The following is a 27,005-nucleotide window of genomic DNA, read 5'->3' as shown; positions in this document are numbered from 1 at the left end:
CGAAAGATTATTTTCCTGCTAAAAAAGTTGTGCTTGTAACCCTCAGTTTTTTACTGAGGCAGTTATATTCACATTCTCTTTCTCATTGTATGTTTTTTTCTATGCCTATATAAATGGTTTTATAACTTTTGTTTTTTTTCTTAGTGTATGATGGGCATCTTTTTTAACCATCTTACCTCATTTTTTAAATTCTGCATTAGATTTCATTCCTTACTTAACAGTTCACATTATGGACATTTTGGTTGTTTCTAGTTTATTCCTATTAAAAAAAAAAGTCCTGTAAGAAATATATCTTTACCCACTTAGGTGATTTACATCTAGGATAAATTTCATAGCTGTAGGACTTAACCTGCATTGCCAGATTTTCCTCCCAAGTGGTTGTATCTTCTTATTCTTGGAGCAGATGTTTGAGAAAGTTTCGTTACTCAAACCCCTTGAAATTCTATGTTTTAAGTGTCTCAGAAGCTTTTTTTTAATCTTTAATGTCAGAATTAAATTAAATCTGACTTATTTTACTTTACAGATTACTGAAAACAGTGTTTAGGACAAATCGTAGTTACTCAGGCACCTAAAACTATAAAACTTACCCAAATTATAATAAGTGCTACAGTTTTTGTTTATTTTTCAGCCTTAGTAGTGTTCTAGGGTTTCTTGGGTTTTTCATCCCTGATTTTTAAAAGGTTAGTTTTTCACCCTTGAAGTTAAAATTTGTCAGTGTTAGGTAGAAAATATGTTGTTTTTTTCCCCTCCAGTAATTTGAAGTGATACAGATCTGTAACATTTAATAGTTTTTTTGTTTTTTGTTTTCTTAAAGAGAAACACCACCAAATCATTCTTGGCCTAAGTGTAATTCCCATTTGGAGATAACAATCCCAAAAGACTTGAAATTAAAAGAAGCAGAGAAAGCTGATGAGAAACAGTTGATCATAGTAAGTATACAACTTGACCTTTTTGGTGAAGTATTGTCATAAGTATTTTATTTATGCATTGTTAAAGAATGAATTCATATCTTTTTTCTTTTTGACAGTATAGATTTTTCACTATAGCAGTATTCCTGATAATCATATCAAATTTTCTCCAACCCCCAAGTAGTGACCTATCATAACAAATAATAAAACAATAAAAATTCAAATTTAAATACTTAGTTTTATTTATAGCATTGATTATTTTATATTTGTTATTTTAATATGTCGTTTGATCTGTCTTTTAGTAGTTGGTTTAAATATTAAAATAATATGGATCTCAATACATAAGATGATTTTAAATATCTGTATTTTAGTAGACATTATAATTTTTATTATTTTTTGCCACTTTAGAATTTTAATTGTTCAAGACATTATAACTTTAAAACTACATTTCACAGGAAGATAAATCAATAGTTAATTTGAAATAGAACATAGGTACTTAACAGTTTGGTTGTAAGGTGGAAAAGAGGAAGATGTTTTCATTGATTAAAAATCTAATTTGAATGAGTGAACACAATATGAAAAAGTGAAGAGACTCAAAATAACAGGGACATTTAATGTAGTTTCTGTCAATATATAACCAATAGGATTTGGGGGGACTGGATGATTGAATCTAAGGTTAATGTGGGAAAACAACTTTGCAAGGATTGTCTGGAAATTTTTGAGAAGGATTAGTGAGGGAAAGATTTTTTTTATCCAGTGTAATAATGTTTCTGTTGTCAAGTTAGTATGATAGTGAAAAAGGATTAGACAAGTAGAATCTAGGACTTCACTGTCTAGTGTAGTAGCCACATCTGGCTTTGAGAATTTGAAATGTGGCTCATCAGAATTGGGATATGTTGTCAGTGTAAATATAAATACTGCATTTCAAATACAGGTAAAGAGAAAGAATGTAAAGTAAATCACTAATAAGTTTTTAAAATATTTAATGCATGATAAAATTATAATATTTGGAATATATTTTGTCAAATACATTATAAAAATAATTTCACTTTCCTTTTGCATTCTTTAATGTGACTACTAGACGATTTAAAATTACATTTGTGGATCACATTTCTATTGGGTAGTGCTGGTCAGGAGATGGTGATGATGGTAGTGGTGATGATGATAATGATAACAATTAAGGTTTTTGAATATATTTTTCAGTGTACTTCAGTCATATTAAGTTAAGCCATATTTTAAAAGCATAAGATCAGTACTACTATTATTTCCCATTGATCAGTGAGGAAATTGGGGCAGAAATGCTTACTCGTTAGTGTGAAAACTTAAGTAGATGAATGAATAAACAAAACACAAGTTATACACACAACGGAATATTATTCAGCCATAGGAAGGAAGAAAATTCTGATACATGCTACCAACATGGTTGAACCTTGAGGATAATTAGTGAAATAAGCCAGTCACTAAAATACCAAGACTGTGATTCCACTTCCGTGAGGTACCTGGAGTAGTCAAATTCATTGAGACAAAAAGGCCTGGAACATATTGACTGAATGTGAGGGGATGACACCGGACAGGGCATGTCTGTGCTGAACTGTGCATGTCAAAGGCCCTGGAGCATACTTCTTTTTTTCCATTGTCTTTCTGAGGAAGTCTTCAAGAACCAGGTGGTTACGTAGAGCTGGATAGAAATAGGGTTTGAGGAGCTGTTTAATGGGTATAGAGCTTCGGTTTTGTAAAATGCAAAGAATTCTGGACATTGATTGTACAACACTGTAAATATACTTAACATTCCTGAACTGTACACTTAAAAATGGTGACATGGTAAATATTATGTATGAGTATCTTAAGCACGATTACAAATTGTTTCTTCTGCCTGTAATAATTTTGCAGTTAATAAATTTTTAAATAGTTTGAGTTATTTAGAATTAACTTCCCTTTAGTTTTATACAGTGTTTTATTTACCATTTGATTTCTCTTTTCTATTTGACCCTAGTTGTAAGGCACTGGAGATACTGTTACCTTACATTCTTTTTTATTTTTTTCAATAATTCAAATAGCACCACAGTTTTAGAGTAGAAAGATAAGGATTTAAAAAATTTTTTAAAGTTAGATCATTTTGCTGAAATTTTCTGTTGAATAAGGCCAAGAATAGAAAACATTTTGTAAACAGTTACTGTTCCACAGTGCAAGCATGAATTACTGGAGAATAGATGATTGTAGTCAGTCTTTGGTATGCATTTAATACTAAGATTTAATTTTACCTTTTCTCAAGATTTTCAGAGGACATCAAAATACTGTTTTTACTATCTACAAATGAGAATAAAATCATTAAAGAGAACAAATTTTTAAGGTATTAAAAAGTGTGTACAAACAACACTATTTTCTCTAAACTTTAGCAATATAAATATTGCAGATAAAAATATTCATTTGTAGAGTATTTTGCTATTTGGGGGATTTAGGACTAAGATTGTAGTTTGTGTTAAAGATATTTCTCAGTTCCTTTCAATTGTTATTAAATGCTATGCAGCAAGTGATCAGATTACTAAAATAGAAGCAGTTTGTGATAAAATTTTACACAGATTTCAAAGATTAACATTTCATTTTTGTAATCAACATTGTATGTTATTTATTATAGATTAAATACTTCTCACTTTATTTTTACACCATAGCTTTAGAGGCTAATGTCCTAGAATTCTTGTGGGAGAAAAAAAGCCCCTCTTATTTTTTTGTTATAAATAGGATGCGGGACAAAAAAGATTTGGAGCAGTTTCCTGTAATGTTTGTGGCATGCTTTATACAGCTTCAAATCCAGAAGATGAAACACAGCATCTGCTCTTCCACAACCAGTTTATAAGTGCTGTAAAATATGTGGTAAGTGCAATCATGATTTCTAAAATGCAAGATTTTAAAGAGATGAACTGTCAAATTTAAGTCATTGAATTATGTCTTTTTTTTTTAGGAAATGGCAATATTATACAAACCCCTTATATATGTGGGGTTTATTTTAAAACAAAGCTAAGTATAAAAACCAGCTAATTTATTCTGTCTGGGTTATGTTGTGGGATTTTTTAAATTTAAATTATATATATATATATATTTTTTTTAAGATTTTATTTATTTATCTTTAGAGGGGAAAGGAAGGAGAGAGGGAGAGAAACATCAATGTATGGTTGCCTTTCCTTTGTCCCCTGCTGGGAACTGGCCTGCAGGGAACTGGCCTGCAACCCCGGTATGTGCCCTGACTGGGAATCGAACCGCCATTGTCTGGTTCGTAGGCCTGCGCTCAATCCACTGAGCTACACTAGCCAGGGCCTAAATTATATTTTTAAGGTAGTTAATGTATCTCTTCTAACAAGTCATTCTATTCAACTTGAGTATTTTTGAAAGTTTCTTTTGATTTTAATAATTTTAGCTATTGCTCAGTCTGTTTAATATTATATGACTTGATGCAACTTTTTATTTGGGGATTGATAATGCTATATATTATACCAAATAGATGATTTGGGGATTTCCTTTACCTTCTCTTTTTTGCTATCATGAAGGGCTTTCTTTATAAAATTTAAAAGGAAGGTTAAGATCTCAGAATTCATAGTATACTAAAAAAAAAAATCCCACAAAGTAAATATGTTCTAGTATTTATTTTAATGTATGTACACTTGAGGCATAATAGGTATTACTTACTATTTTTTTTTTTCAGTAAATAGCTTTTCTAAACCATTTGGGTCATTTTGGATATTTTATGAAAATAGTATTTAATGTAATTGCTGTTTACCTGTATCTGAAATGGAATCTATTTTTATTCATGCATGTTACCTTCAGTACCGTACACTCACATTAATAAGACCTCCAGGATATCTGAACTGAGATCACCAATTCATTTCATGTAGGCCTTTTTATATGTGTATAGGCACCAGATGGTGGATTATTTAAAGATGTTTATTGATTTCAGTTAAATTTGTATCCTTATCTTTGGTTGAAGGATTCATATTCATTGTTTCATTTATCCAGATACTTCTACCCAAGATAGGTGGGGTTTTCTTTTTATGGCTCTTTACTATGGTGATCCTTTATATTCCTTATTTCATGTACCTTTTCCACACACACACCCCTTCCTACCACTTAACTAAATAAAATGTAAGGTGTGTGTACATAGAATATTTATGGCTTAGATATGGATCTGTTATTTTAAATTTGTATTTTTCCAATTTGCCTATATTAATATCCTTATAACTTGAAAAAGAAAAATATTTGCCAGGTAGCTAAATTATGGAACATTTTAGGGATAAAAATTATTTCAGGTTTTTTTTTTACATATGCGATTCTGTTAGAACTTAGTTTAAATGAGTTCTGCTTAATTTACATTATTTGATTCTTGTCATTGGTTTCCTAAAATTATAAAAGACTATGCTTACAAGGGTTATTCTTCATTGTAAGGGAATTTCTTGATTTCTGACAGAAACATTAAAGAAATCAATTAGGAAATAATCTACTCTGCTCTCCACAGTACCAAGGGAAATTGGTTTATGGAACAAGGTGACGTCATCTCCTTCTAAACAAATTCTAGGTCTTGTAAACTATGAAACGATGTAGCAATTTAGGGAAAACTGGTTTGTGCCCCAGCTTTCCTCCTCCCCCGCTTCTCCCATGATGGGACAGAGCTATAGGTTATTTTATTTATTTTTGAAATAAGCTCAAGTGAAGGAATTGAGTTTAGCCATTTGACATACCTTTGCTAACATCAGAGGCATTATTATTTTCACTTTTTTCAAATGTAGGTATACACAGAGTCTAAGGTAGAAACTCCTCCAAAACAGTGTAGCATTCTTTTTTAGTGTATGGAAAGAGAATAAAAACATACTCATTAAAGATGTTCTGCTGTGCTCACAGCCCTGGATTTTAGGTTATGACAATAAATACTTATTGGGTACCTAGTACTGTGTTTTAGCATTGTGTGTTTTGCTCCCTTTTTTGTTAAGATATAATTGAATATTAAGTACTCTTAAGTGTTTGACAAACTAAATTTTTTTAATGCCAATTATATTCTATGTTTGTTTTTTGGAGAGAAGCACATAGAAGTCATTTGGTGCTCTGGCTTTAATTCATTTCAAATAGAGAGTGTTCAAAGACCTGAAATGAAGTTTTGTTCTACTTAAGACTATATAAAAAGAGAATAAATTAGAACACAGAGTTTTACTTTTAAGGTTATAATCAAACATTCCTTAGAAAATAAGTTAAATAGCTTTTCCTTAGGGTAAAAAATTTCCCTTAGACATGGTAAACGTTTATGACAGCAAAAAATGGCTAAAGACCTGCTTTCAAAAGATTAAAATAATAGTTAAATTATATAGTCATAGTAAAAATTAATGTCCAGGAAACCCACTTTTGGTTGACTAAAATATATTCTTTTCCTTATCCTCTTTGGTCTGGAGTAGGGGAGACAGTGATGGTCCTCTTTCTTTCTTCATTGTATTCCATTTGCCTCATTGACACAGTTTCTTCACCTAAGGATATTTTTTCATTAATTTTTGGAGAGAGAGAAAGAGGGGGGGAGAGAGAGAGAAACATGTATTGATGTATTGGTTGCCTTCTCCTACCCTCACCAGGGATTGAACTTGAAACCTGGATATATACCATGTCTGGGAACCCAACCCGGGACCTTTGTGTCTACAGAACGATACTCCAACTAACTGTGACATACCTGCTGGGGCTTTTGAGGAAATGCATGTTATCTGACTTACTAGAAACTATTTAGGAAGGAGTCTGTTAATACTTCAGGGGACCTGGACTGTAGTTTAGACCTGAGAGAACACATCAGTTTCTCTTTATGAACCTAAGGTGCTGTTTCCTAAACGTGTCAAGAGAAAGCAGAAAAAAATCCCCCTAGATCATTGAGGCATACTGCCAGGCCAGGAACTTATCCAGAACTCAGCTTTATTTTGAGCTTTTAGTAATACAGAAGAGGAATAATTTTTGGGTTCTTTGCAGAGAAACTCCTAGCTTAATCCTTTATCTCTGTTCTTACCTTTTTTGAATTAACATCTGATGCTCTGTGGAGGTGAAGGCCCCTACTCTTAGGGTATATGATACGCCCTTGCCTTCAAGTTTAGGAACAAAGTGTGAAAGAAATGAGAAGTTAACAATAAAATATTTAAGTAACTATTAAAGCAGTAAGTCAGTATTAACTATTTAGATAAAATGTAGATTAGCTTTGCAATTTAGAAGTGATGATTACTTCGCTAGAGCAATGATGAGAGGGAGCTTATTTCCATGGGTGAAGAGGAATTAAGATTTGATTTTTTAAAATTGTTTATAAGGAGGTCATCTATGGTTGGTAGCATAGTATAACTAATGAGAAAGCTTAACATCATTGTTGGGAATAACGAGTAGATACTTTTTACTGAATTAGAGATTTTTGTAGGTTACAGCACTAGAAAATTGCATCGAATCAGGTTGTGATATTTTGATTTTGAATGCCAGGTAGACTTTATTCTTTCTGTTCTTTTTGATGTGAAAGGATTTTGAGCATTGCAAATCAAACAGTTAACTTTAAATAATGTTGAAATAATATTTTGGTGTTGTATAGGGAAGGAAATGTTTCAGTGGTATATAGGGAGAGTAGTAGAAGCTGTGTGTAGTGCTGAATTATGGCATTGGTGGAAATGGGGAAAAATTTATGACAAGGAAAACTTTGAAGAAAGATTTGATAGACCCTTGATTGCCCACAAAGCTGTGCTATCCAGTACAGTAGCACTAAGCATAAAATTAAAAATGCTGTTCCTCAGTTACACTAGCCAGTGCTCAGGCTACCCTGTTAGTGTAGATGTAGAACATTTGTTTTGTCACAAAGAGTTCTGTTGGACAGTGCTGCTGCAGAAAGCTGAGTCATGGAAACCATGATCCAATAACACTTGCTTAAACTTTTAATTTCTCTTATGTGAAATGTAAATTTACTTCTGAATACTTTTTCTGTCTTCCTTTGGAAGATAATTAGCAAAAATAGAAAACTGGATTTTAGAGAAAAGAAAAGTAAATAGTAGAGCAGGCATAGGAATTTCAACATGTTGGAAATGGGAAGGAATCTAAAGCAAAATAGCCCTGGCCCTTAGAACTGTACTTCGTCATCACTGGGGAATAGGAAGCAGGTAGGAGGACTCAGAGCCAGGTTGGAGAATTTGGTCTGAATTTCCCTGCTTAAAGGTAAAGCTATGATACCCTGTTGAAAATAGAGAAATAGTCTTTAGAAATGGGTAGGAATTACATAAAAATTACCAAATATTTTGTCTCATTTGTGTTTCTGTCTCCTTGACTCTGATTTTTCATTTCTCTAATTCATTTTATCTTAAAGACTTAGAATATTATGATATATAAATATAGGATGGGACCAGAACTTTAAATCTTAGTGAGAAAGTAGTTTTGCTTTGGGATGGGAGAGTATATAGTGGAGGAAAAATGCCTTTAGAATAAATGTTGGTTGCAAGAAAGTTTTACATTTTAAAAAAGACTTCATAAACTTTGGGGAGGGAAAATCTGTAACATATCTAGTGGCAAATAAAAACTCCTGTCTGTTCTTTCTCTACTGCCCTCTACTCAATACCTCAAGCTGGAAACTTGAGAATATTTTAGTTTTCTCTCTACATATTCCTTATACTCATTACATTAGTAAAACTCACCTTCAGAATAGAGTTCAAGTCCTTCCATTTTTGTCATATTTACTGCTGCTACTCTGAGCCAAGCTGCCATCATTTCTTACCCAGACCACTCATGTAATGCTTTCCTAACTGGTTTCCCAGTTTCCCTGTTTCCCTGCAGTCCTTCTCCACGGTGTCGGTGTCAGTGTCGACAGCAGTCTTAAAAACTTAAATCAGATCATGTCCTTTACTTAAAATTCTCCATTGAGCTCTCATCACACACATTAAAATTGTGAGTATTTATTTACTGTGGCATCCGCCTTCAAGTACTTCACCTTCTCTAATCTCATCTTCTTACAATCTTCTTCTTACCTAATATACTCCAATATAGCTTTTGCTTCTGTTCTTAAACCACTCCAGCCACATGCCATTTTAGTGTATTTGTACTTTACCTTTTCCCGGACTGTTCTCTCAGATCTTCACACCCTTGCTCCCTTTATTCAGACTGATCTTAACTGTTGCAGAGATTCCCTCCTTCCCTCCCCCTATCCCTTCTCTATTGTATTAGTTTTATTTTTCTATATCATTTATCGTACTCTGGAAATTTGTTATATGTACAACATTTCCCACTAAAGTAGAAGCCTTGTTAAAACAGTCGTTTTGTCTTTTTAATCTGTTTAGCATGTTATAGAGCTCCTGTCAGTGAGCAGTAGGGGCTCAACAAGTACATTGAATAATTATTTACTTAAAATTTTATTTATTTTCAGAGAGAGGAGAAGGGAGGGAGAAAGAGGGGGAGAAAAACGTCTATTGGTTGCCTCTCACATGCAACTACAGACTTGGCCCAAAACCTAGGCGTGTGCCCCAACTAGAAATTGAACTGGCAACTTTTGGGTTTGCAGTCTGGTACTCAGTCCACTGAGACACACCAGTAGGGCAATGAGTACATTGAATTAAAGAGTGAATTTTGATCCAAAACCACGGGAGAGTGGTCTTAGTTATCTCATATAAAAATGAGATTAAGCCAGAAGATTTTCCTGGGCTTTGGCAACTCTGGTATTTGTTTATTTTAGATCATTGAGAATTACTACTATAAATATCTTTTGGATGATGTAGAGCATATTTTCTGTATTTGATACAGGTTAAGCAAAATGAAATTATTAGCAAAATACTTCAAAATATGTAAAGCATTGAATTTAATTGTGGCAATTAGAGGTTTAGTAACTAGATTTGCATATAGAATTATATACCTTACTGAATTTAGTTGCTAAAGTGGATCATTCTTCATTTAGAAAAACAGAAAATAACTCTTTCTTTCTAAAATGTAAAAGGTTTATTATATGTCATTTTATGACATATAAAAACTAGTGGTTTTTCTCAGTTTGTATTTAACATTTTCTGTAAGATACAGTTTCCTTTGTATATGAAAGTAATGTTTCTAATCCTGTTACAGTATGTTCAGCTTCGCAGTTTTAGTTTCTCTACCGAAATCCTACTTTTTACCTAGTATGATCATCTTGTCCTTTAAATCTTTAACACATTTACAATAGAGCTTTCCTGCTACTTAAACATCTGGGTGATCATGGGACCTGTTTCTGGTAACTGTTTCCTCTTGATTTTTGGATCATAATATCATTTCTGCCCATGGTCTCATTAAGTTGTCTTTTTAAAATAGAAATTATTTTTTAGATCAGTTTTAGGTTTACAGTGAAAAGTACAAAGTTCCCGTAAACCCCTGGTCCCCATATATATGCTCAATATACTGCACTAGAGGTGCATTTGTTACAGCTGGTCAACCTACATTATTATACTATTGTTACTCAAAAATCCATAGTTTATATTAGTGTTTTTACTCATTGTGTTGTACATTCCATGTGTATAATTTCATAGGTTTTGAGAAATGTGTCATGTAAAATAGTTTCATTGCCCTAAAAATCCTCTTTTCCATCGTTTCATCCTTGCCTCTTCCCAGCTTCTGGTAACATTGATCTTTTTGCTGTCTCTATAGTTTTGTGTTTTCCAGAATGTCATATAGTTGGAATTATACAGTATGTAGTTGTTCTGGATTGATATCTTTCACGTACTAGTGCATTTAAAGTTATTCCATGTCTTTTTATGGCTTAGTAGCTCTTTTTTTTAAGTGCTAATTAATATTTCGTTGCCTGGATATATCAAAGTTTACTTATGTAGTCACTTACTGAAGAACACTGGTTATTTCCAAGTTTTGGCAATTATGAATAAAGCTGCTATAAACATCCATGTGCGAGTCTTTAAGGTTTATAACTTAGATATGTACATTTTCTATATAAGTGATCACAAACTTGGGACCTGCTTGACAATTTTAAAAGATTATCAAAAGGGCTGCCGCATAATGAGGGTTATTATGTGAGGATATTTTTGCTTATCTGTGGTGACAGTTATCACAAAAATTATTCATGGACTTTTTTTTTCTCATAAGTTTTCATTAGTGTTTGTGTATTTAATGTGTGGCCCAAGAGAACTCCTCTTCTTCCATTGTGGCCCAGAGATGCCAAAAGGTTGGATACCCCTGTTTTAATTCCTTTTTGTAAATACCAAGGAGTGTAATTAGCGGAACATATGTTTGTTTTGTATGCATGCCAAAGAGTGTGATTGCTGGAGCTTATGTTTAGTTTTGTAGGAAACTGACAAACTTTTTTTAAAGTGGCTGTATTGTTTGGCATTCCATCCAGCAACGAATTAGATTTCTTGCTGCTCCACATCTTTGTCAGCATTTGGTGTTGTCATTGTTCTGGGTTTTGGTCATTCTAATAGGTGTGTAGTGGTATCTTGTTTTAATTTGCAGTTCCCTGGTGACATGTTGTGGAGCATCTTTTATTATTTTTTTATTTTTCATTGTAATTTATTGATTATGCTGTTACAGTTGTCCTGATTTTTCCCCCTTTGCTCCCCTCCACCTAGCACCTGCCACTCCCTCAGGCAGTGCCCCTACCATTGTTCATGTCCATGGGTCATGTCTATAAGTTCTTTGATCACTCTATTTCCTGTGCTATACTTACATCCCCATGGTTATTCAGTAACTATTTTTAAAAACATCTTATTTATTTATTTTTAGAGAGAGGGGAAGGGAAGGAGAAAGTGGGGGGAGAAAAACGTTTATTGGTTGCCTCTCGTGTGTCCCCTCCTGGGGACCTGGCCTGCAAGCCAGGCATGTGCTCTGACTGGGAATTGAACCAGCGACCCTTTGCTTCACAGGCCCATGCTCAATCCACTGAGCTACACCAGCCAGGGCTCTATTTGCACTTCTTAATTCCCTCACCTTTTCACCCATTCTTCTCCTTTCCCTCCCATTTGGTGTACTCTGTCACCTCTTTTTTCATACTTTTAAGAGTCTCTCTTTATCTTGAACCTTAGGCCTTTTAATAATGATGCATCTTAGAGTGGGCCTCTTTGCATCTATCATAATTGGGGCTTTGTGCTTTATGGACTTGAATGTTTATTTGTTTCACCAAATTAGGGAAGTTTTCTTTCACTATTTTTTCAGATAGAGTTCCAGTTTCTTGCTATATTTCTTCTCCTTGTGGCACCCCTATGTTGCAAATGTTAGACCCGTTGAAGTTGTCTCAGAGGCTGCTATATTATCCTTATATTTCTTGGATTCTTTTTTCTTGTTGTTCTGATTAGTTGTTTTTTGCTTCCTGATATTCCAAATCATTGGCTGGATTCTCAGCTTCATCCATTTTACTGTTGTTTCCCTGTAAATTGTTATTTATTTCAATTAGTATATCCTTAATTTCTGACTGGGTCTTCTTTATACTGCTGAGGTTCCTCACTAAGTTTCTTGAGCACCTGTATAAACTGTTTTGAACTCTGCATCTGACAGATTGCTTATCTCCATTTCATTTAGCTCTTTTTCTAGAGTTTTGATCTGCTTTTTTATTTGGGCCATGTTTCTTTGTCTCCTTATTTTGGCAGCCTCCCTGTGTTTGTTTCTATGTATTAGGTAGAGCTGCTTTGACTCTTTGTCTAGTAGTATGGCCTAATGCAGTAGGTGTCCTGTGGGGTCCAGTGGCAAAGCCTCACCTAACGTTCAATCTACGTATTTGAGGGGTGCCGTTTGTGTGGGCTGAGTATACCCTTCTCTTGTAGTCGAGCCTTGTTTGGTTTTAGGCAGATCGTTGGGAGGTATTTACCCAGGCCACTCAGCTGCAAGGACTGGCTGTGACCACTGACCACCAGTCTCCACTGTCTGTGAAGGATCCACTGTGTAGAGGCAGGGTAGTGGTGCTCCAATGTGGTCTCTGGCTGTCACTGGGTGTTTTGGCCCTGTGGTTTCCCTAGTGGTGCAGGCCAAAGTCATCCCCCACCTGTGTTTTTCCCAGGGCCATCCTGTCTGAGCTTTAAAGCAATCTGAGATGGCTGCTGCCTGTGCTGGGCTTAGAGATTCCCAGGTGAAGCCAAGCTGTGAATCGAGGCTGGCTGCTGCTAGTGTTTAAAGAATGTAAGTTCTTTGTCTAGATCCCCCCCTTTTTTTTTTTTTGGCATATGGATGTTTCATTGTTATAGCACCATTTTTTAAAAAGTGTTGTCTTCACTGTATTGCTGTTGCTTCTTTATCAAAGACCCAACTGTTTCTTGTTTGATAGGATTTAGGAGCCAATACCAGCCATTCATATAGAAAAACAGCTTGGGTGGGTGCATAAGTTGGGTGGGTGGAGCCTCTAGATCTCCACAGTGGGTCACAAATGTTAGCTAGGTTGTTGGAGTCTCAGATGTGGCGCCAGCCTACTGGGTCTGTGGTGGGGAGGGCTCAGAAAAGGGACAGTGGCCTCTACCGTCCCCAGTGCTAGACACTTCAGTCTTCCTTGTATACCACTGGTGCCCTTTAAGCTGCCACCATGTTGCTTGGAGCTCAGGGGGAGCAAGACTGAGTAGGTGAGTCTGCGTGTGGGTTTCCTAAGAGGAACTACTTAGGGCTCCAGCAGCCTTCTCCACTGACTCAACCTCCACTGATTTTCACAGCTAGAAGTTGCGGGGACGTATCTTCCTGGCACTGGAATCCTGGACTAGGAGCCTGGTGTGGGTCTAGGATTCTCACTCCAGAGATACTCCTCTCAAATTTTTATCCATGTGGATGTGGGGCCAGTCCATTCTGTGTCTGCGCCCATGCTACCAGTCTAGTTAGATGTGGTTTCTTCAATTCTGTAGTTGTCAGACCTCCTCCATTCAAATTGGTTTCTGACGTTTTTGAGTGATGTTTGTTCTTTATTTTAGTTGTGATTTTGATGTGGTTGTGCAAAGAGGTGAGAGTCATGTCTGCCTGCATTGCCATGTTGAGTGGAAGCTTATGTGGAGCATCTTTTAACATGCTTATTTGACGATTGTATATTTTTGGTGAGGTATGTGTTTAGGTTTTGGAGGCATTTTTTTCATGGGATGATTGTTAATTTTCCTATTACTGAGTTTTCAGAATTCTTTGTATATTTTGGGGTAACAACCAGTGATCTCATATGTCTTTGTAAATATTTCCTCCCCAGGCTGTGGTTTGTCTCTTTCTGCTCTTGACATTGACTTTTGCAGAGCAGAAGTTCTTAATTTCAATGAAGTCCAGCTTATCAATTCTTCCTTTCATGGATTGTACCTTGGTATTGAATCTAACAAGGTCATCTGGTTATTCTCCTTTGTTGTAGGAATTTTATACCCTTGCATTTTACATTTAGATCTGTGATCCATTTTGAGTTAAATTTTTAAAGAATGTAAGTTCTTTGTCTGGATCCCCCCTTTTTTTTTTTTTGCATATGGATGTTTCATTGTTATAGCACCATTTTTTAAAAAGTGTTGTCTTCACTGTGTTGCTGTTGCTTCTTTATCAAAGATCAGTTGACTGTATTTATGTGGGTCTATTTCTGGGCTTTCTGTTCTGTTCTGTTGATTATTTGTTTCTTCTTTTTATCAATATCACATTATCTCAGTTATTATAGCTTTATAGTAAGTCTTGATGTGAGATAGTGTCAGTCCTGTGATGTTGTTCTACTCCTTCAATATTGAACTATCTGTTTCCTTTGCATCTCCATATAAACTTTAGAATCAAGTTTCTTTTTTTTTTTTTTTTTTCAGATTTCATTTATTTATCTTTAGAGGGGAAGGGAAGGAGAGAGGGAGAGAAACATCAATGCATGGCTGCCTCTCATGCATTCCCCGCTGGGGACTGGCTTGCAACCCAGGCATGTGTCCTGACTGGCAATCGAACCGCCATCTCTTGGTTCGCAGGCCTGTGCTCAATCCACCAAGCCACTCTATTCGAGGCAGAGTTAAGTTTCTTGATATCCACAAAATTGTTATGAAATTGACTGTGATTGTCTGAAATCTGCAGATCAATTTGGGAAGAACTGACCTTGTGACAGTGTTGTGTCATCTCGTCTGATCTCATAAGTTTTTATTGGACTCTGAACATTGTGTGTAGTGAAAGGACAGTAAAAGCTGAAGTAGATAATCTCTTTCCCTCCCCCCAAGAGCTTTTCCTTTTTCTGTTATAAGCTGTGGTTAGGAGCTGATCTTTTAGATATAAATAGGAATTGAATTGGGTTGAAATTTTAGTTTTCCTATCCATCTTTTTTTTAATGATCTTTTTTAAAAAGATTTTATTTATTTTTTAGAGAGAGAGGAAGGGAGGGAAAGCAACATTGATGCGAGAGAGAAACATCAATCTCGCCACTTGCAGTACCTCAAACAGGAGTCCTTGCCTGTACCCCAGGCATGTAGCCTGACTGTAATGGAATTGGTGACCTTTCACAGCCCCGCACTCAACCCACTGAGCCATGCCAGCCAGGGCCATCTCAGTTTTTAATGTCTTGAGTTTGGGATCAAGCACCTCTTTTCAGTAGGAATTGAGGGACTAACACTTCACAGGACGCAAATATCTCTCTACCTTCCAGCCCAACTTGGTCAAGAGAATTGGTGGAAGAATTCGATTAGTTTTCCCTTGTGCTGGAACAGGAGACTCCTCTTCCACCTTGACCTGTGGTGTTGCTGCTTTTTGCCCATGCTCCCAGGTCAGTGTCTCTGCTCACCTAGGAATGGCGAGTGCATCTCTGGAAATCAGTCCATAGTTCTTGAGTTCCTTGAAAGAAGAAAACAAGCCAGGACTTCCGCCAAGATGGAGGTGTAGGTAGAAGCACTGCGCCTTCTAGCACAACTAGGTTTAAAAACAACAAAGTTTTAGCAACAAAAACGCTGCCAAACCACAGAAAATTGAACTACACAGAAGTCCGACAACAACGAACCCTTCAGCCAAACCAGTAAGAGGGGCAGAGCCAGTAGCAGAGCAGGGTCGGGCAGGAAAGATCCACCAGACCAACCCGGGCGCGTGACCCAGGTGCGCCAGCAGCTGTGGGCAGATGCCAGGTGCGGAGAAGCGGGTGGGCCCACTGAGGGCCCAAGGCAGTGGACCCACTGAGGGCTGATCGCAGTCACACATTAGCATGCAGATAAACCGGTGAAAGAGCTAGCAGTGAGAGGACCGCACAGGCCCCAGCAGCAGAAAGTGGCAGAGGGGACTGCCATTGTCCCTCTCTGACCCCACCCCCACATACAGCATCACAAACCAGCAACCCGGGTGGCCCCGCCCTGGTGAACGACTGAGGCTCCGCTCCTCATACGTAACAGGCACAAAAAGATCAAAACAGGGCTCAAGAACAACTCAGAGCACCAGAGCCGATAAATCTAAGCAATGAAGAAATAGCCAAACTTTCAGATGCACAGTTCAAAACACTGGTGACCAGGATGCTCACAGAACTGGTTGATTTTAGTCACAAATTAGAGGAACATATGAAGGCTAAACTAATTGAAATGAATGGAAATGCACAGGAAACCAATAATGATGGAAAGGAAACTGGGACTCAAATCAAGGGAGTGGACCAGAAGGAGGGAAAAAATGACCAAACGGAAAAGTATGAAGAAACAAGAATTCAAAAAAATGAGGAGAGACTTAGGAACCTCCAGGACATCTTTAAACACTCCAACATCCAAATCATAGGGGTACCAGAAGGGAAAGAGGAACAGTCACGAGTGGAACACTTATTCGAACAAATAATAAAGGAGAACTTCCCCAATCTGGCAAAGGCAATAGACTTCCAGGGAATCCAGGAAGCTCAGAGAGTCCCAAAGAAGGTGGACCCAAGAAGGAACACACCAAGGCACGTCATCATTATATTAGCCAAGATTAAAATGAAGGAGAGAATCCTAGAAGCAGCAAGAGATAAGGGGACAGTCACCTACAAAGGAGTTCCCATCAGACTTACAGCAGATTTCTCAAAAGAGACCTTACAGGCAAGAAGGGGCTGGAAAGAAGTATTCCAAGTCATGACATCCAGACCTACAACCAAGATTGATCTATCCAGCAAAGCTTTCATTTAGAATGGAAGGACAGATGAAGTGCTTCTCAGATAAGATCAAATTCAAGAAGTTCATCATCACCAAGCCCTTATTATATGAAATGTTAAAGAGACTTACCTAAGAAAAAGAAGATAAAAAAGATGAACAGTGAAAGGACAGCAAACTCACAGTTGTTTACAACCACACCTAAAACAAAAACAAAGAGGACAGCTAGATCAGGAGCAGAACCATAGAAATGAAGATCACATGGAGGGTTAGCAATAGGGGAGTGGGAGAAGGAGAAAGGGGGAGAAGGTACAGAAAATAAGTAGCATAGATGGTAGGTAGAAAATAGATAGGGGGGAGGGCAAGAATAGTATGGGAAATATAGAATCTAAAGAACTTGAAGACACATGGTCATAAACTAAAGGGGGAGAATGGTGGGGGAGGGGGTGCACAGGGTGGAGGGGAATGAAGGGGGGGAACAGAACAACTGTAATGGCATAATCAATAAAATATATTTTTTAAAAATGAAAAAAAACAAAACAAGCCTTTCAGTTTGTTGGTTGTTTACTTGCTACAACAGGAATAGTGATCTTTTGTGATAGTCTTTATCCTAACTGGGAGTAAAACACTAAAAAATGTACCTTTTGGGGACATTTTTCAGTAATGGATTTGGAGGCTGTATTTATATTTTTAGATGTAGAGGTGGAGCGGAGTTTGGACCATGAGTTTTTTTTTTTTTAAATATTTTATTTATTTATCTTTAGAGGGAAAGGGAAGGAGAGAGGGAGAGAAACATCAATGTATGGTTGCCTTTCGTGCGTCCCCTGCTGGGAACTGGCCTGCAGGGAACCAGCCTGCAACCCAGGAATGTGCCCTTACTGGGAATCGAACCGCGATTGTCTGGTTCGCAGGCCCGCGCTCAATCCACTGAGCTACACCAGCCAGGGCTGGACCATGAGTTTTTTAAAATCATGAGCAATATTGATGGGGTCAGTAGATTTGCTCACTATGCCCTATATGACCTTGAGATGAGATTTACATCATAAAATTTTTTATATACTAGGAAATTATTGCTACAAGTTAAAAAGTGCTTAATTGATGCATCCTAATACAGAGATGTTTAGGTTTCCTTAGAATGGTTTCCTCTTTTCTCTGCTTAGTTGTTTGAGAATGACAGGAGAGAAAAGAATCTTAGTTCCTCTTGTTTGACATTTTAGTAGGTTTGATCGAAGTATATATCTTATGTGATATATTATTCCTATAGTAATAGATTTTTAAGTAATTACAGTAGTTTTCTTAACCGACACAATTAGGAGAGTGGCATCAATTAATTGTAAAAAAACTGATTCAAGGGTAAACCCTATCAGAATACCCAACTACTGGTGGCTTTAAATTACAAGGCTATGTATGAGCCATGGCTGGTGTAGCTCAGTGGATTGAGTGCAGGCCTGCGAACCAAACAACCGAGGTTCGTTCCCAGTCAGGCACATGCCCAGGTTGCAGGCCAGTTGCCACAGGGGATGCACGAGAGGCAACCATACATATATTTCTTTCCCTCTCATTTTCCCTTCCCCTCTAAAGATAAAAAAATATTTTAAAAAAATTATAAGGCTATGTTTTCTTAACAAGAAGTATATAGGTACATAGTCTTAGGGTTGTTCTGTGCTGCCTTTCAATCATATTATTATGAAGCTGGCTCTTTGTTGTTCAGTGCTCTCCTCTCCTTAGTGTGTTGACTTCATGGCTTCCAGCTATAACTTAATGGTTCTTAGAGTAGACTGCTGTAGTCCAAAAACCATGTTTAGATTTAAAGCAGGGTGTTGGTTCCTTATGTCAGTAAAGAAGAGCATTTTTCTGAAGCTCTTAAAAAGTTCTTTGTCTCATTTACCAGAACTGGTCCTAGTAGCCATCCTTAGCTGCAGGGAACTAGGAAAGCAAAATCTGGCAAAAATAAGTAAGATGACGATTGGTTTATGGCAGTGGTTCTCAAGGTAGAGCAATGGGATGTTTGTCACAATTTCTGTTAGGGAGCATATGGAAAATATTGGTTAACATTTAATGGGCAGGGGCTAAGAGTGCTAAAAATTTTGAAATGCTTGTGACAGTTCAAAGAAGATAGAATCACCTAAAAAGTCAGTAATAGCTCTGTTACTAAACACTGGCTTCTAGCTTAGACTAACCTTAATTTATTGTTGAGAATATATTTATTACCACCCAAACAAAATGGGGCAGTGGGGTGGCTGTGGGATAGGCAAAGAGCAATGTCTTTTATATAGTCATTACATAGTTTGAACATTGTATTATAACTTGGATTATATAAATGTATATTAAATATAATCAGTGTGTGGAAACTTACGTATATTTTACATAAGTTTCTATATTTTACATTAAAATTTTTATGTATATTTAATGTATGTTATATGCAAAATTGTATATTTTAATATACAATTAATGTGTATAATAAATGTAGTCAATGTGTGGAAGATATAATCAATGTGTGGAAATGTATATTAAATATAATCAGTGTGTTTCTTCGATTATGGGTCCCCTGGTTAATTTAGCTTTGTTTTTTTCTCATATAAATCACACAGCCATCTCCTATAATGTACTTTAAAGAAAATAGAGTAAGAATGTAGACATTGCAAAATAATCTGAGAATCTGGGAACAGAATAATTCTTGTTATAGTTCTGATTTTTAAAAGAGGTAGACTGTTTTGATTTTTCCAAGAGTGTTTTTTAAAAGATTTTATTTCTTTCTAGAGAGGGGAAGGGAGGGAGGAAGAGAGGGAGAGAAACATCAATGTGTAGTTGCCTTTGAGTGCTCCCCCCCCACCCCTGCATGTGCCCCACCCACTGTATGTGGCCTACAACTCTGCATGTGCCCTGACTAGGATCTAACCTGCGACCCTTTGGTTTCAAGGCTGGCACTCAGTCCACTGAGCTACACCAGGCCAGGACCTGATTTTTTCCAGAGTATTCTACCAGTTTCACTAAAACAACTATCTTTGCGCTTTATTTTTTTCAGCTTAGATAGTATTTGAATATATCATATAGTTATGGGGGAGGCTGGGATGGGAAAAATAGACAAAAAACTGTACTTGAAAAATGACTAAATAAAATTAAAAAAAATATATATATATATATCATATAGTTAAAAGAATGAACTGGTGTAAATAAGTCCAGGAACAAACACGTGACTCTTGGTGGTTATGTCACTCAGTTGTGGAATACCAGAGTAATTTATTGGTTGTGAGTTGTTTGGTGTATTCCAGTTACCTGTTTTTATTACCCAGAGGAAAGTGAGCGTTAGTTAATCCAGCAAGTTGATTATATGGAAAACATTTTGGAATGTTACTGCCATACATTAAAATATCTAATAGCACAAACTGAGCTCTAGACTTTTTTCCTAAATGGTAAATTGGGTTGCTTTAATAAAGACCAGATTTCATCACTTCTCTTTCTTTTAGACTTTTTGTTTTTCTTAAGCAGAAGCTATTAAAAACAAGACATATTATGTGTTTCTTATGAAAATCTATTCCTTAGGACTTACATTTTTCTTAGGGAATGGTGAGATAATCATTAAATAATACATACAGGATGTTTGAAGGATGGAAAAACTGTTGAAAAATACATGTTACTCTCTTAATAATGCTTATTGAGTTTTTTCCAAAGTAATTTTTAAAATTGTATTTTAGTATCATATGATCTTTAATTATGAAAAGGCATTATTGAAAAATTAATTATATATTATTGTATTTCTTGCAAGAAAGAACATTTAAATATTGTTAACATTTTTTTTTAAAGATTTTATTTATTTATCTTTGAGGGGAAGGGAAGGAGAGAGGGAGAGAAACATCAGTGTATGGTTGCCTTTCATGCATCCCCTGCTGGGAACTGGCCTGCAACCCAGGCATGTGCCCTGACTGGGAATTGATCCGCGATTGTCTGGTTTGCAGGCCTGCGCTCAATCCACTGAGCTACACCAGCCAGGGCTTGTTAACATTTTTTTAAAGGGCATTTGGTCATCTAACCTACTTACTTGTTGAGAAAATTTCTTTTCACATTCTTTTCCTTAAGCATTTTTAATTTATGTGAATTAAAGGGGATAGCCTTCAAGTTTTTTATTCTTTGTCATTTAAAAAATATTAAAATGCAGTGTATGTACCTGGAAATGACAGTTCAACTAGTATTGTAAGGTATAAAATGAAAAAGCCTCTTTTCCTCCTACCCTGTTTCCAACTCCCTTGTTCTGTGGTTAATCACTTCTGTCTGTTTCCAATATAACTAAATAAATCAAGGTATGCATTTATATCTTTATGTATATTTCAAGTTTCATATAAACATATAAAATTTTTCTTTTTCCTCCCAGTTGTTATTAGTTATATTTTTATGGTTAGTTTTGGTGGTTGCTTTTAATATTTATAAATTACATTTGACTCCTCTATGCTTGCATTCTTCCCCTCTCTCCCTATAAATTTCTCACTTATAACTAAGTATTTTTAAGTGTTATGTAAGTATTAACTTATTTAGTTCACTATAACCCAGTGGTGTAGTTTTCTCTTTTATTGGTTGTAAAACTAAGGCACAGATAGTTTATATACCTGGTTTTATAAATATAGGCTTTAGTCCTTCAAGCATGCTTTTCAAAAATAAATATTTATTGGATACTTAATTTATGCTATGAGTTTGAGATTTTGGTGTGTCAAATTCTTTGTGCTTTTGTTCTATATAGTATATCTAATTTTAGATCTGGATGGTCTAATCATTGTAAAACTCCAGATCCCTGTAGTTTTCATTAATTTTGAATCAGAATAGTCCTAGGGTACAGGATTTACCAAAACACTTTCACTGGAGGAATCAAAGTTTTTAAGGGTTCTAGCTTCTGTTATTTTGTTGAAATATTGCAGAGAACCAGAGAAGTATTACTGAAAGAGATCCTGCTATCATAGCATACCTAAAAATGGAAGTCCATAAAGCACCTTTAGAAGTAAGTCAGATATGCCTAAAATATAACTTTTAAAGGAGTTATATTGAGTGTGAAAAAAAATACTCTGCTGGGGGATGTTTCTTTTTTCTGAATATATTCTTTCAAACTATGAAAAATTAATTTAAACAAGTTTATTTTTAGTGGTTAAATCATTCAGGATGGGAAACTATAATCTGGAAATACTGTAGGATAATAAATACATGTAACAAATTTGCAGGCTGACTTCAGATAGCATTGTTCTTAATTATTCTTTAAAGAATTCTTTAAAGAATTTTACTTTTTCATTACAGTTTACATTATTAGTTTCAGGTATACAACATGGCAGTTAGATTTAATTTTCCTTAAATAGATTGATTAATTATATCATTCATGCCTTTCAACTGAACATGAAGCAACAATATCTAAGATATTTTTATAGTTTTTTAAATTCCCAGAGGGATTTTTGCTGGGCAGGGGGTGGTATAAATAAATTATACAAATTAATTCATTTTACAGCTAGTCAAATAATGATAATATAAGTGACGTTAATTAAGGGCTTCCTGTGTACCAGGGACTGATTATTTAAGCATTTATCTATATTAAACACCTTTTAATTCTTTTAGCAAATCATTAAGTAGTTTCAATTAATTTATAAATGAGGCAACAGAAAGGATATGTATTTTTCCTAAAATCATATAGCTAGTAAGTAATGGAGATGACTCTGGAGTCCTTCAGTAATAAACTAGGTTTTTACTATTTTATTTGAATTTCAACAAAATCTATTGTGTATACAATATAATGTAGCTCATAGAAATAAGTTGATCACAGTCACTTTTAGACTAAAATTCTCTCAAATAAAACTCTTTTGAATTTTTAAAACTAGTACCAAGGTTTCGAGTGAGAGTTGACACATTTTAGATTATTACACTTATAATTGGAAATTAAAACCTAAGTTCTGATGTATTTTTCCCCTTGTACATCTGGCCTAAATACATCTTCATTAGGTTCAACTATAGTTAAGAAATTTGCCTATCTAAAGCCTTGCTTGATTTCTGTCTGTTTCATCCAGGCATTCATAGCCCTCTGCATTATAGTTTTTGTCTGTCTTTCTAATAATTACATAATTAGAAATTTTTATAATTACATAAATTTTTTTCTCATAATTACAAATTTTTTTATTTCTAAGGAACATAATCCACTCACTGTTTTGTGCAAGGCTCATAATTTTCTGCCTCTGTTTTAGTTTATAGATAACATTTTGAGTACTATCTACTTCTCTATTAGATTTGTAAGATTCTTAAGCCTAGTGTGGCATAATAGAAGAGTATATGAACATAATTAAATAAGGAAGATGTGGGTTTTTTGTTTTTTTTAGCGAGCTACTTATTCATGATATGGCCATAGGGAGTAATCTAACTTTTATCACTTTAATTTTTTAAAAATCTGTAACAAAATAATGTCTGAAGGGGTAATTTTTCTAGACTCACTTATTCAAATGTTTGTTAATTATGTTTATATTAAGTGTTTTTTAAAATTATTATTAAAGAGATAAATTTTTTTCCTTTATGTAAGATCACAGATTAGTGCAAAGGACAAGATAAGTAAACATTTTTAAATCGTATAGGAAAGGCTAAAATAGTTATATATATATGTAAACTGTCTGATCATAGAGCAAGAATATTTGACAAAGATTGGAAAAGTGAGGTTAACACCTGAATAGAGTCAGAAAGGAAAATAGGAATTCCCTTGTGCCTAGAAGGGTATAAAGCACAAGCATACTGGGCCAGAGAAATAATATGTGCAAAGGTTGTGTTTTAAGTATTTCATTATGACCTGTGACTGTATCATGTGTTGGGAAAGCTCCTAGAGAGGAAACTTGAAGAGCTAGGTTGGGGCCAGATGTTCTGTAGTTTCATAAGACATGAGGTATGGAAGATTTAAAAACCTGAAGGAAAGTACTTAGTTATCATAATGATAATAATAGGAGCTGTTATTTATTGGGTACATTTTATTGTGCTAAGCACTGTGCTTATTTAATAGAGTGTTTTCTCAGCTTCTCAATAATTTTGTGTTGTAGTTGTTTTTATATTTACGTTTAGGTGAGGAAACCAGCATTTAGAGAGGTAAAATAATTGGTCCAGGGCAACACAGCTAGTAAGTGGTAGAGTCTGGATTTGAATTAGGTCTTTCTGACTTTGTTAAAGTACTCTTAACCTTTTATGCTCCACTGCCTAGATCAGTGGTGTCACACATGGCAGGTGGTCAATACATACATATTTCTTGAATTAACTGAATTTTTCCATCTAATTACTTGATGTTTTCAACACTTTAAAGTTCAGTAAAGGTCGCACTGACTAGAAACACATCTTTATCATTATTGTTAATTCAAGATTATTTTTGCAAAGAAATGTCTAAACATGCACTAGTAACAGCTGGTTGGGATAGTTAAATATAATACTTCCACTATACTATTTTATTAAAATAAAAAATAGGAGATACAGTATGCTAAAAGGAAAATTACTCATAACTTCTATTTATATTTTAATGTAATATCCTTGATTTTTAAAAAAATATTCATAAATATAAATATTTACATTTAAAATCCATTTCAACAAAATATATTTCAAAAGTCTATAGTTTGTTTCTCTTATGCAATTTTTCTGCCTTCTGCTTTGGACAATGTCAAATAGAGCTGGTGACTGATTTTGAATGAGCTAATTTTAATTTACTTTTGCTTGTAAGAATTTTGTTGAAATACAACGTGTAAAGAAAAGTACACAAATAATGAATGCACAGCTTAATGGTATATTTTGACAGAGTGAACACTCTTTTTAAAAAATATATTTTATTGATTATGCCATTACAGTTCTATTTCCCCCCCTTCATTCCCCTCCACCCTGCACACCCCCTCCCCCACCATTCCCCCCCTTTAGTTTATGACCACGTGTCCCAAGTTCTTTAGATTCTATATTTCCCATGCTATTCTTGCCCTCCCCCCTATCTATTTTCTACCTACCGCCTATGCTACTTATTTTCTGTACCTTCTCCTCCCTTCTCATCCTCCCACTCCTCTGTTGCTAACCGTCCATATGATCTTCATTTCTATGTTTCTGCTCCTGATCTAGCTGTCCTCTTAGTTTGTTTTTGTTTTAGGTGTGGTTGTAAACAACTGTGAGTTTGCCGTCCTTTCACTGTTCATCTTTTTTATCTTCTTTTTCTTAGGTAAGTCTCTTTAACATTTCATATAATAAGGGCTTGGTGATGATGAACTCCTTGAACTTGATCTTATCTGAGAAGCACTTCATCTGTCCTTCCATTCTAAATGAAAGCTTTGCTAGATAGCGCAATCTTGGATGTAGGTCTTTGGTTTTAATGACTTAGAATACTTCTTTCCAGCCCCTTCTTGCCTGTAAGGTCTCTTTTGAGAAATCTGCTGTAAGTCTGATGGGAACTCCTTTGTAGGTGACTGTCCCCTTATCTCTTGCTGCTTCTAGGATTCTCTCCTTCATTTTAATCTTGGCTAATATAATGATGACGTGCCTTGGTGTGTTCCTTCTTGGGTCCACCTTCTTTGGGACTCTCTGAGCTTCCTGGATTTCCTGGAAGTCTATTGCCTTTGCCAGATTGGGGAGGTTTTCCTTAATTATTTGTTCAAGTAAATTTTCTACTCGTGGCTGTTCCTCTTCCCCTTCTGGTACCCCTATAATTCAGAAGTTGGAGCATTTAAAGATGTCCTGGAGGTTCCTAAGGCTCTCCACAGAGTGAACATTCTTGAAACAAGAAACATTACAAGCATCTTAGAAGCCCCTTTGTTGCCCCCATTGAAGTCACTGCTTTTCCCTACCTCAGATCTAGGTGCTTTGCTGACTAGATTCATTTTACATTTATTTTTTTACTTATAAATAAATGATACTTGAGCAGGTCTTGCACCACTGGCAGTTTTGATGATGGGAAATTTAATTTTTCAAAATCAAGTTGAATACAATGCACAAAAACACAGCAAACCCTGCCCCCGCACAATGCGATCATTGTCCAGTGTGTACATATACAGCATGTACTCATCACCCAGCTTCAACAATTAATTCATGGACAGTCTTCCCAATTATTATTATTATTATTTCTTTAAAAAAGTATTTTTATTGCTGTTCAATTACAGTTGTCCCCATTCCCCCACATTGGTCTTTCTGCCCTGCCCACCCAAGAATTTTTAAAAATATATATATATTTTGCCCTGGCTAGTGTACCTCAGTGGATTGAACGCAGGCCTGCAAACCAGACAATCGCGATTCGATTCCCAGTCAGGGCACATACTGGGGTTGCAGGCCGGTTCCCTGCAAGCCAGTTTCCAGCAGGGGACACACAAAAGGCAACCATACATTGATGTTTCTCTCCCTCTCTCCTTCCCTTCCCCTCTAAAGATAAATAAAATAAATTTGAAAAAAGATATATATTTTATTGATTAAACCATTGCAGTTGTCCCATTTTCCCCCCCTTCATTCTCCTCCACACCCCCACCCTCCCCTCATTCTCTTCCCTTTAGTCCATGTCCATGTGTCATAAGTTCTTTAGCTTCTACATTTCCCACACTACTCTTGCCCTCGCCCTGTCTATTTTCTCCTCACCATCTATGCTACTCATTCTCTGTACCTTCTCCCTCTCTCTCCTCCTCCCACTCCCTTGTTGCTAACCCTCCATGTGATCTCTATTTCTGTGGCTCTGCTCCTGGTCTAGCTGTTTGCTTAGTTTGTTTTTGTTTAGGTTCAGTTATTAATTTCTGTGCATTTGTCATTATACTGTTCACAGTTTTGGTCTTCTTTTTCTTAGATTAAGTCCCTTTAACATTTCATATAATAAGGGTTTGGTGATGATGAACTCCTCAAACTTGACCTTATCTGAGCAGCACTTTATCTGCCCTTTTACTCTAAATGAAAGCTTTGCTGCATAGAGCAATCTTGGATGTAGGTCTTTGGATTTCATGACTTGGAATACTTCTTTCCAGCCCCTTCTTGCCTGTAAGGTCTTTTTTGAGAAATCCACTGACAGTCTGATGGGAAGTCCTTTGTAGGTGCCTGTCCCCTTATCTCCTGCTGCTTCTAGAATTCTCTCCTTCATTTTAATCTCGAGTAATGTAATTAAGTTGTGCCT

The 27,005-nt window shown here is 35.7% G+C and overlaps 1 protein-coding gene across 9 annotated transcripts in view; it reads left to right on the top strand.

The window, feature by feature from the left end:
* ESCO1 (establishment of sister chromatid cohesion N-acetyltransferase 1) overlaps nt 1–27,005 on the top strand; it is a 96,708-nt gene that overhangs the window by 29,203 nt on the left and 40,500 nt on the right. For all 9 annotated transcript variants that reach the window (XR_008391435.1, XR_008391434.1, XM_053664389.1 and 6 more), the window contains 2 exons: nt 815–929; nt 3,648–3,779. Coding sequence is in view for 7 of the 9 variants with exons in the window: in XM_053664389.1 (XP_053520364.1) it covers nt 815–929; nt 3,648–3,779 (247 nt within the window). In the remaining 2 variants the exon portion in view is untranslated. The remainder of the gene's footprint in view (nt 1–814; nt 930–3,647; nt 3,780–27,005) is intronic.

Source organism: Artibeus jamaicensis, unplaced genomic scaffold, assembly GCF_021234435.1.
Source record: "Artibeus jamaicensis isolate MK-2021 breed Jamaican fruit bat unplaced genomic scaffold, CSHL_Jam_final contig_354, whole genome shotgun sequence".
NCBI classification, from domain to species: Eukaryota; Metazoa; Chordata; class Mammalia; order Chiroptera; family Phyllostomidae; genus Artibeus; species Artibeus jamaicensis.
The sequence above is the reverse complement of the archived record's forward strand: the minus strand, read 5'-3'. Positions and strand labels throughout refer to the sequence as shown.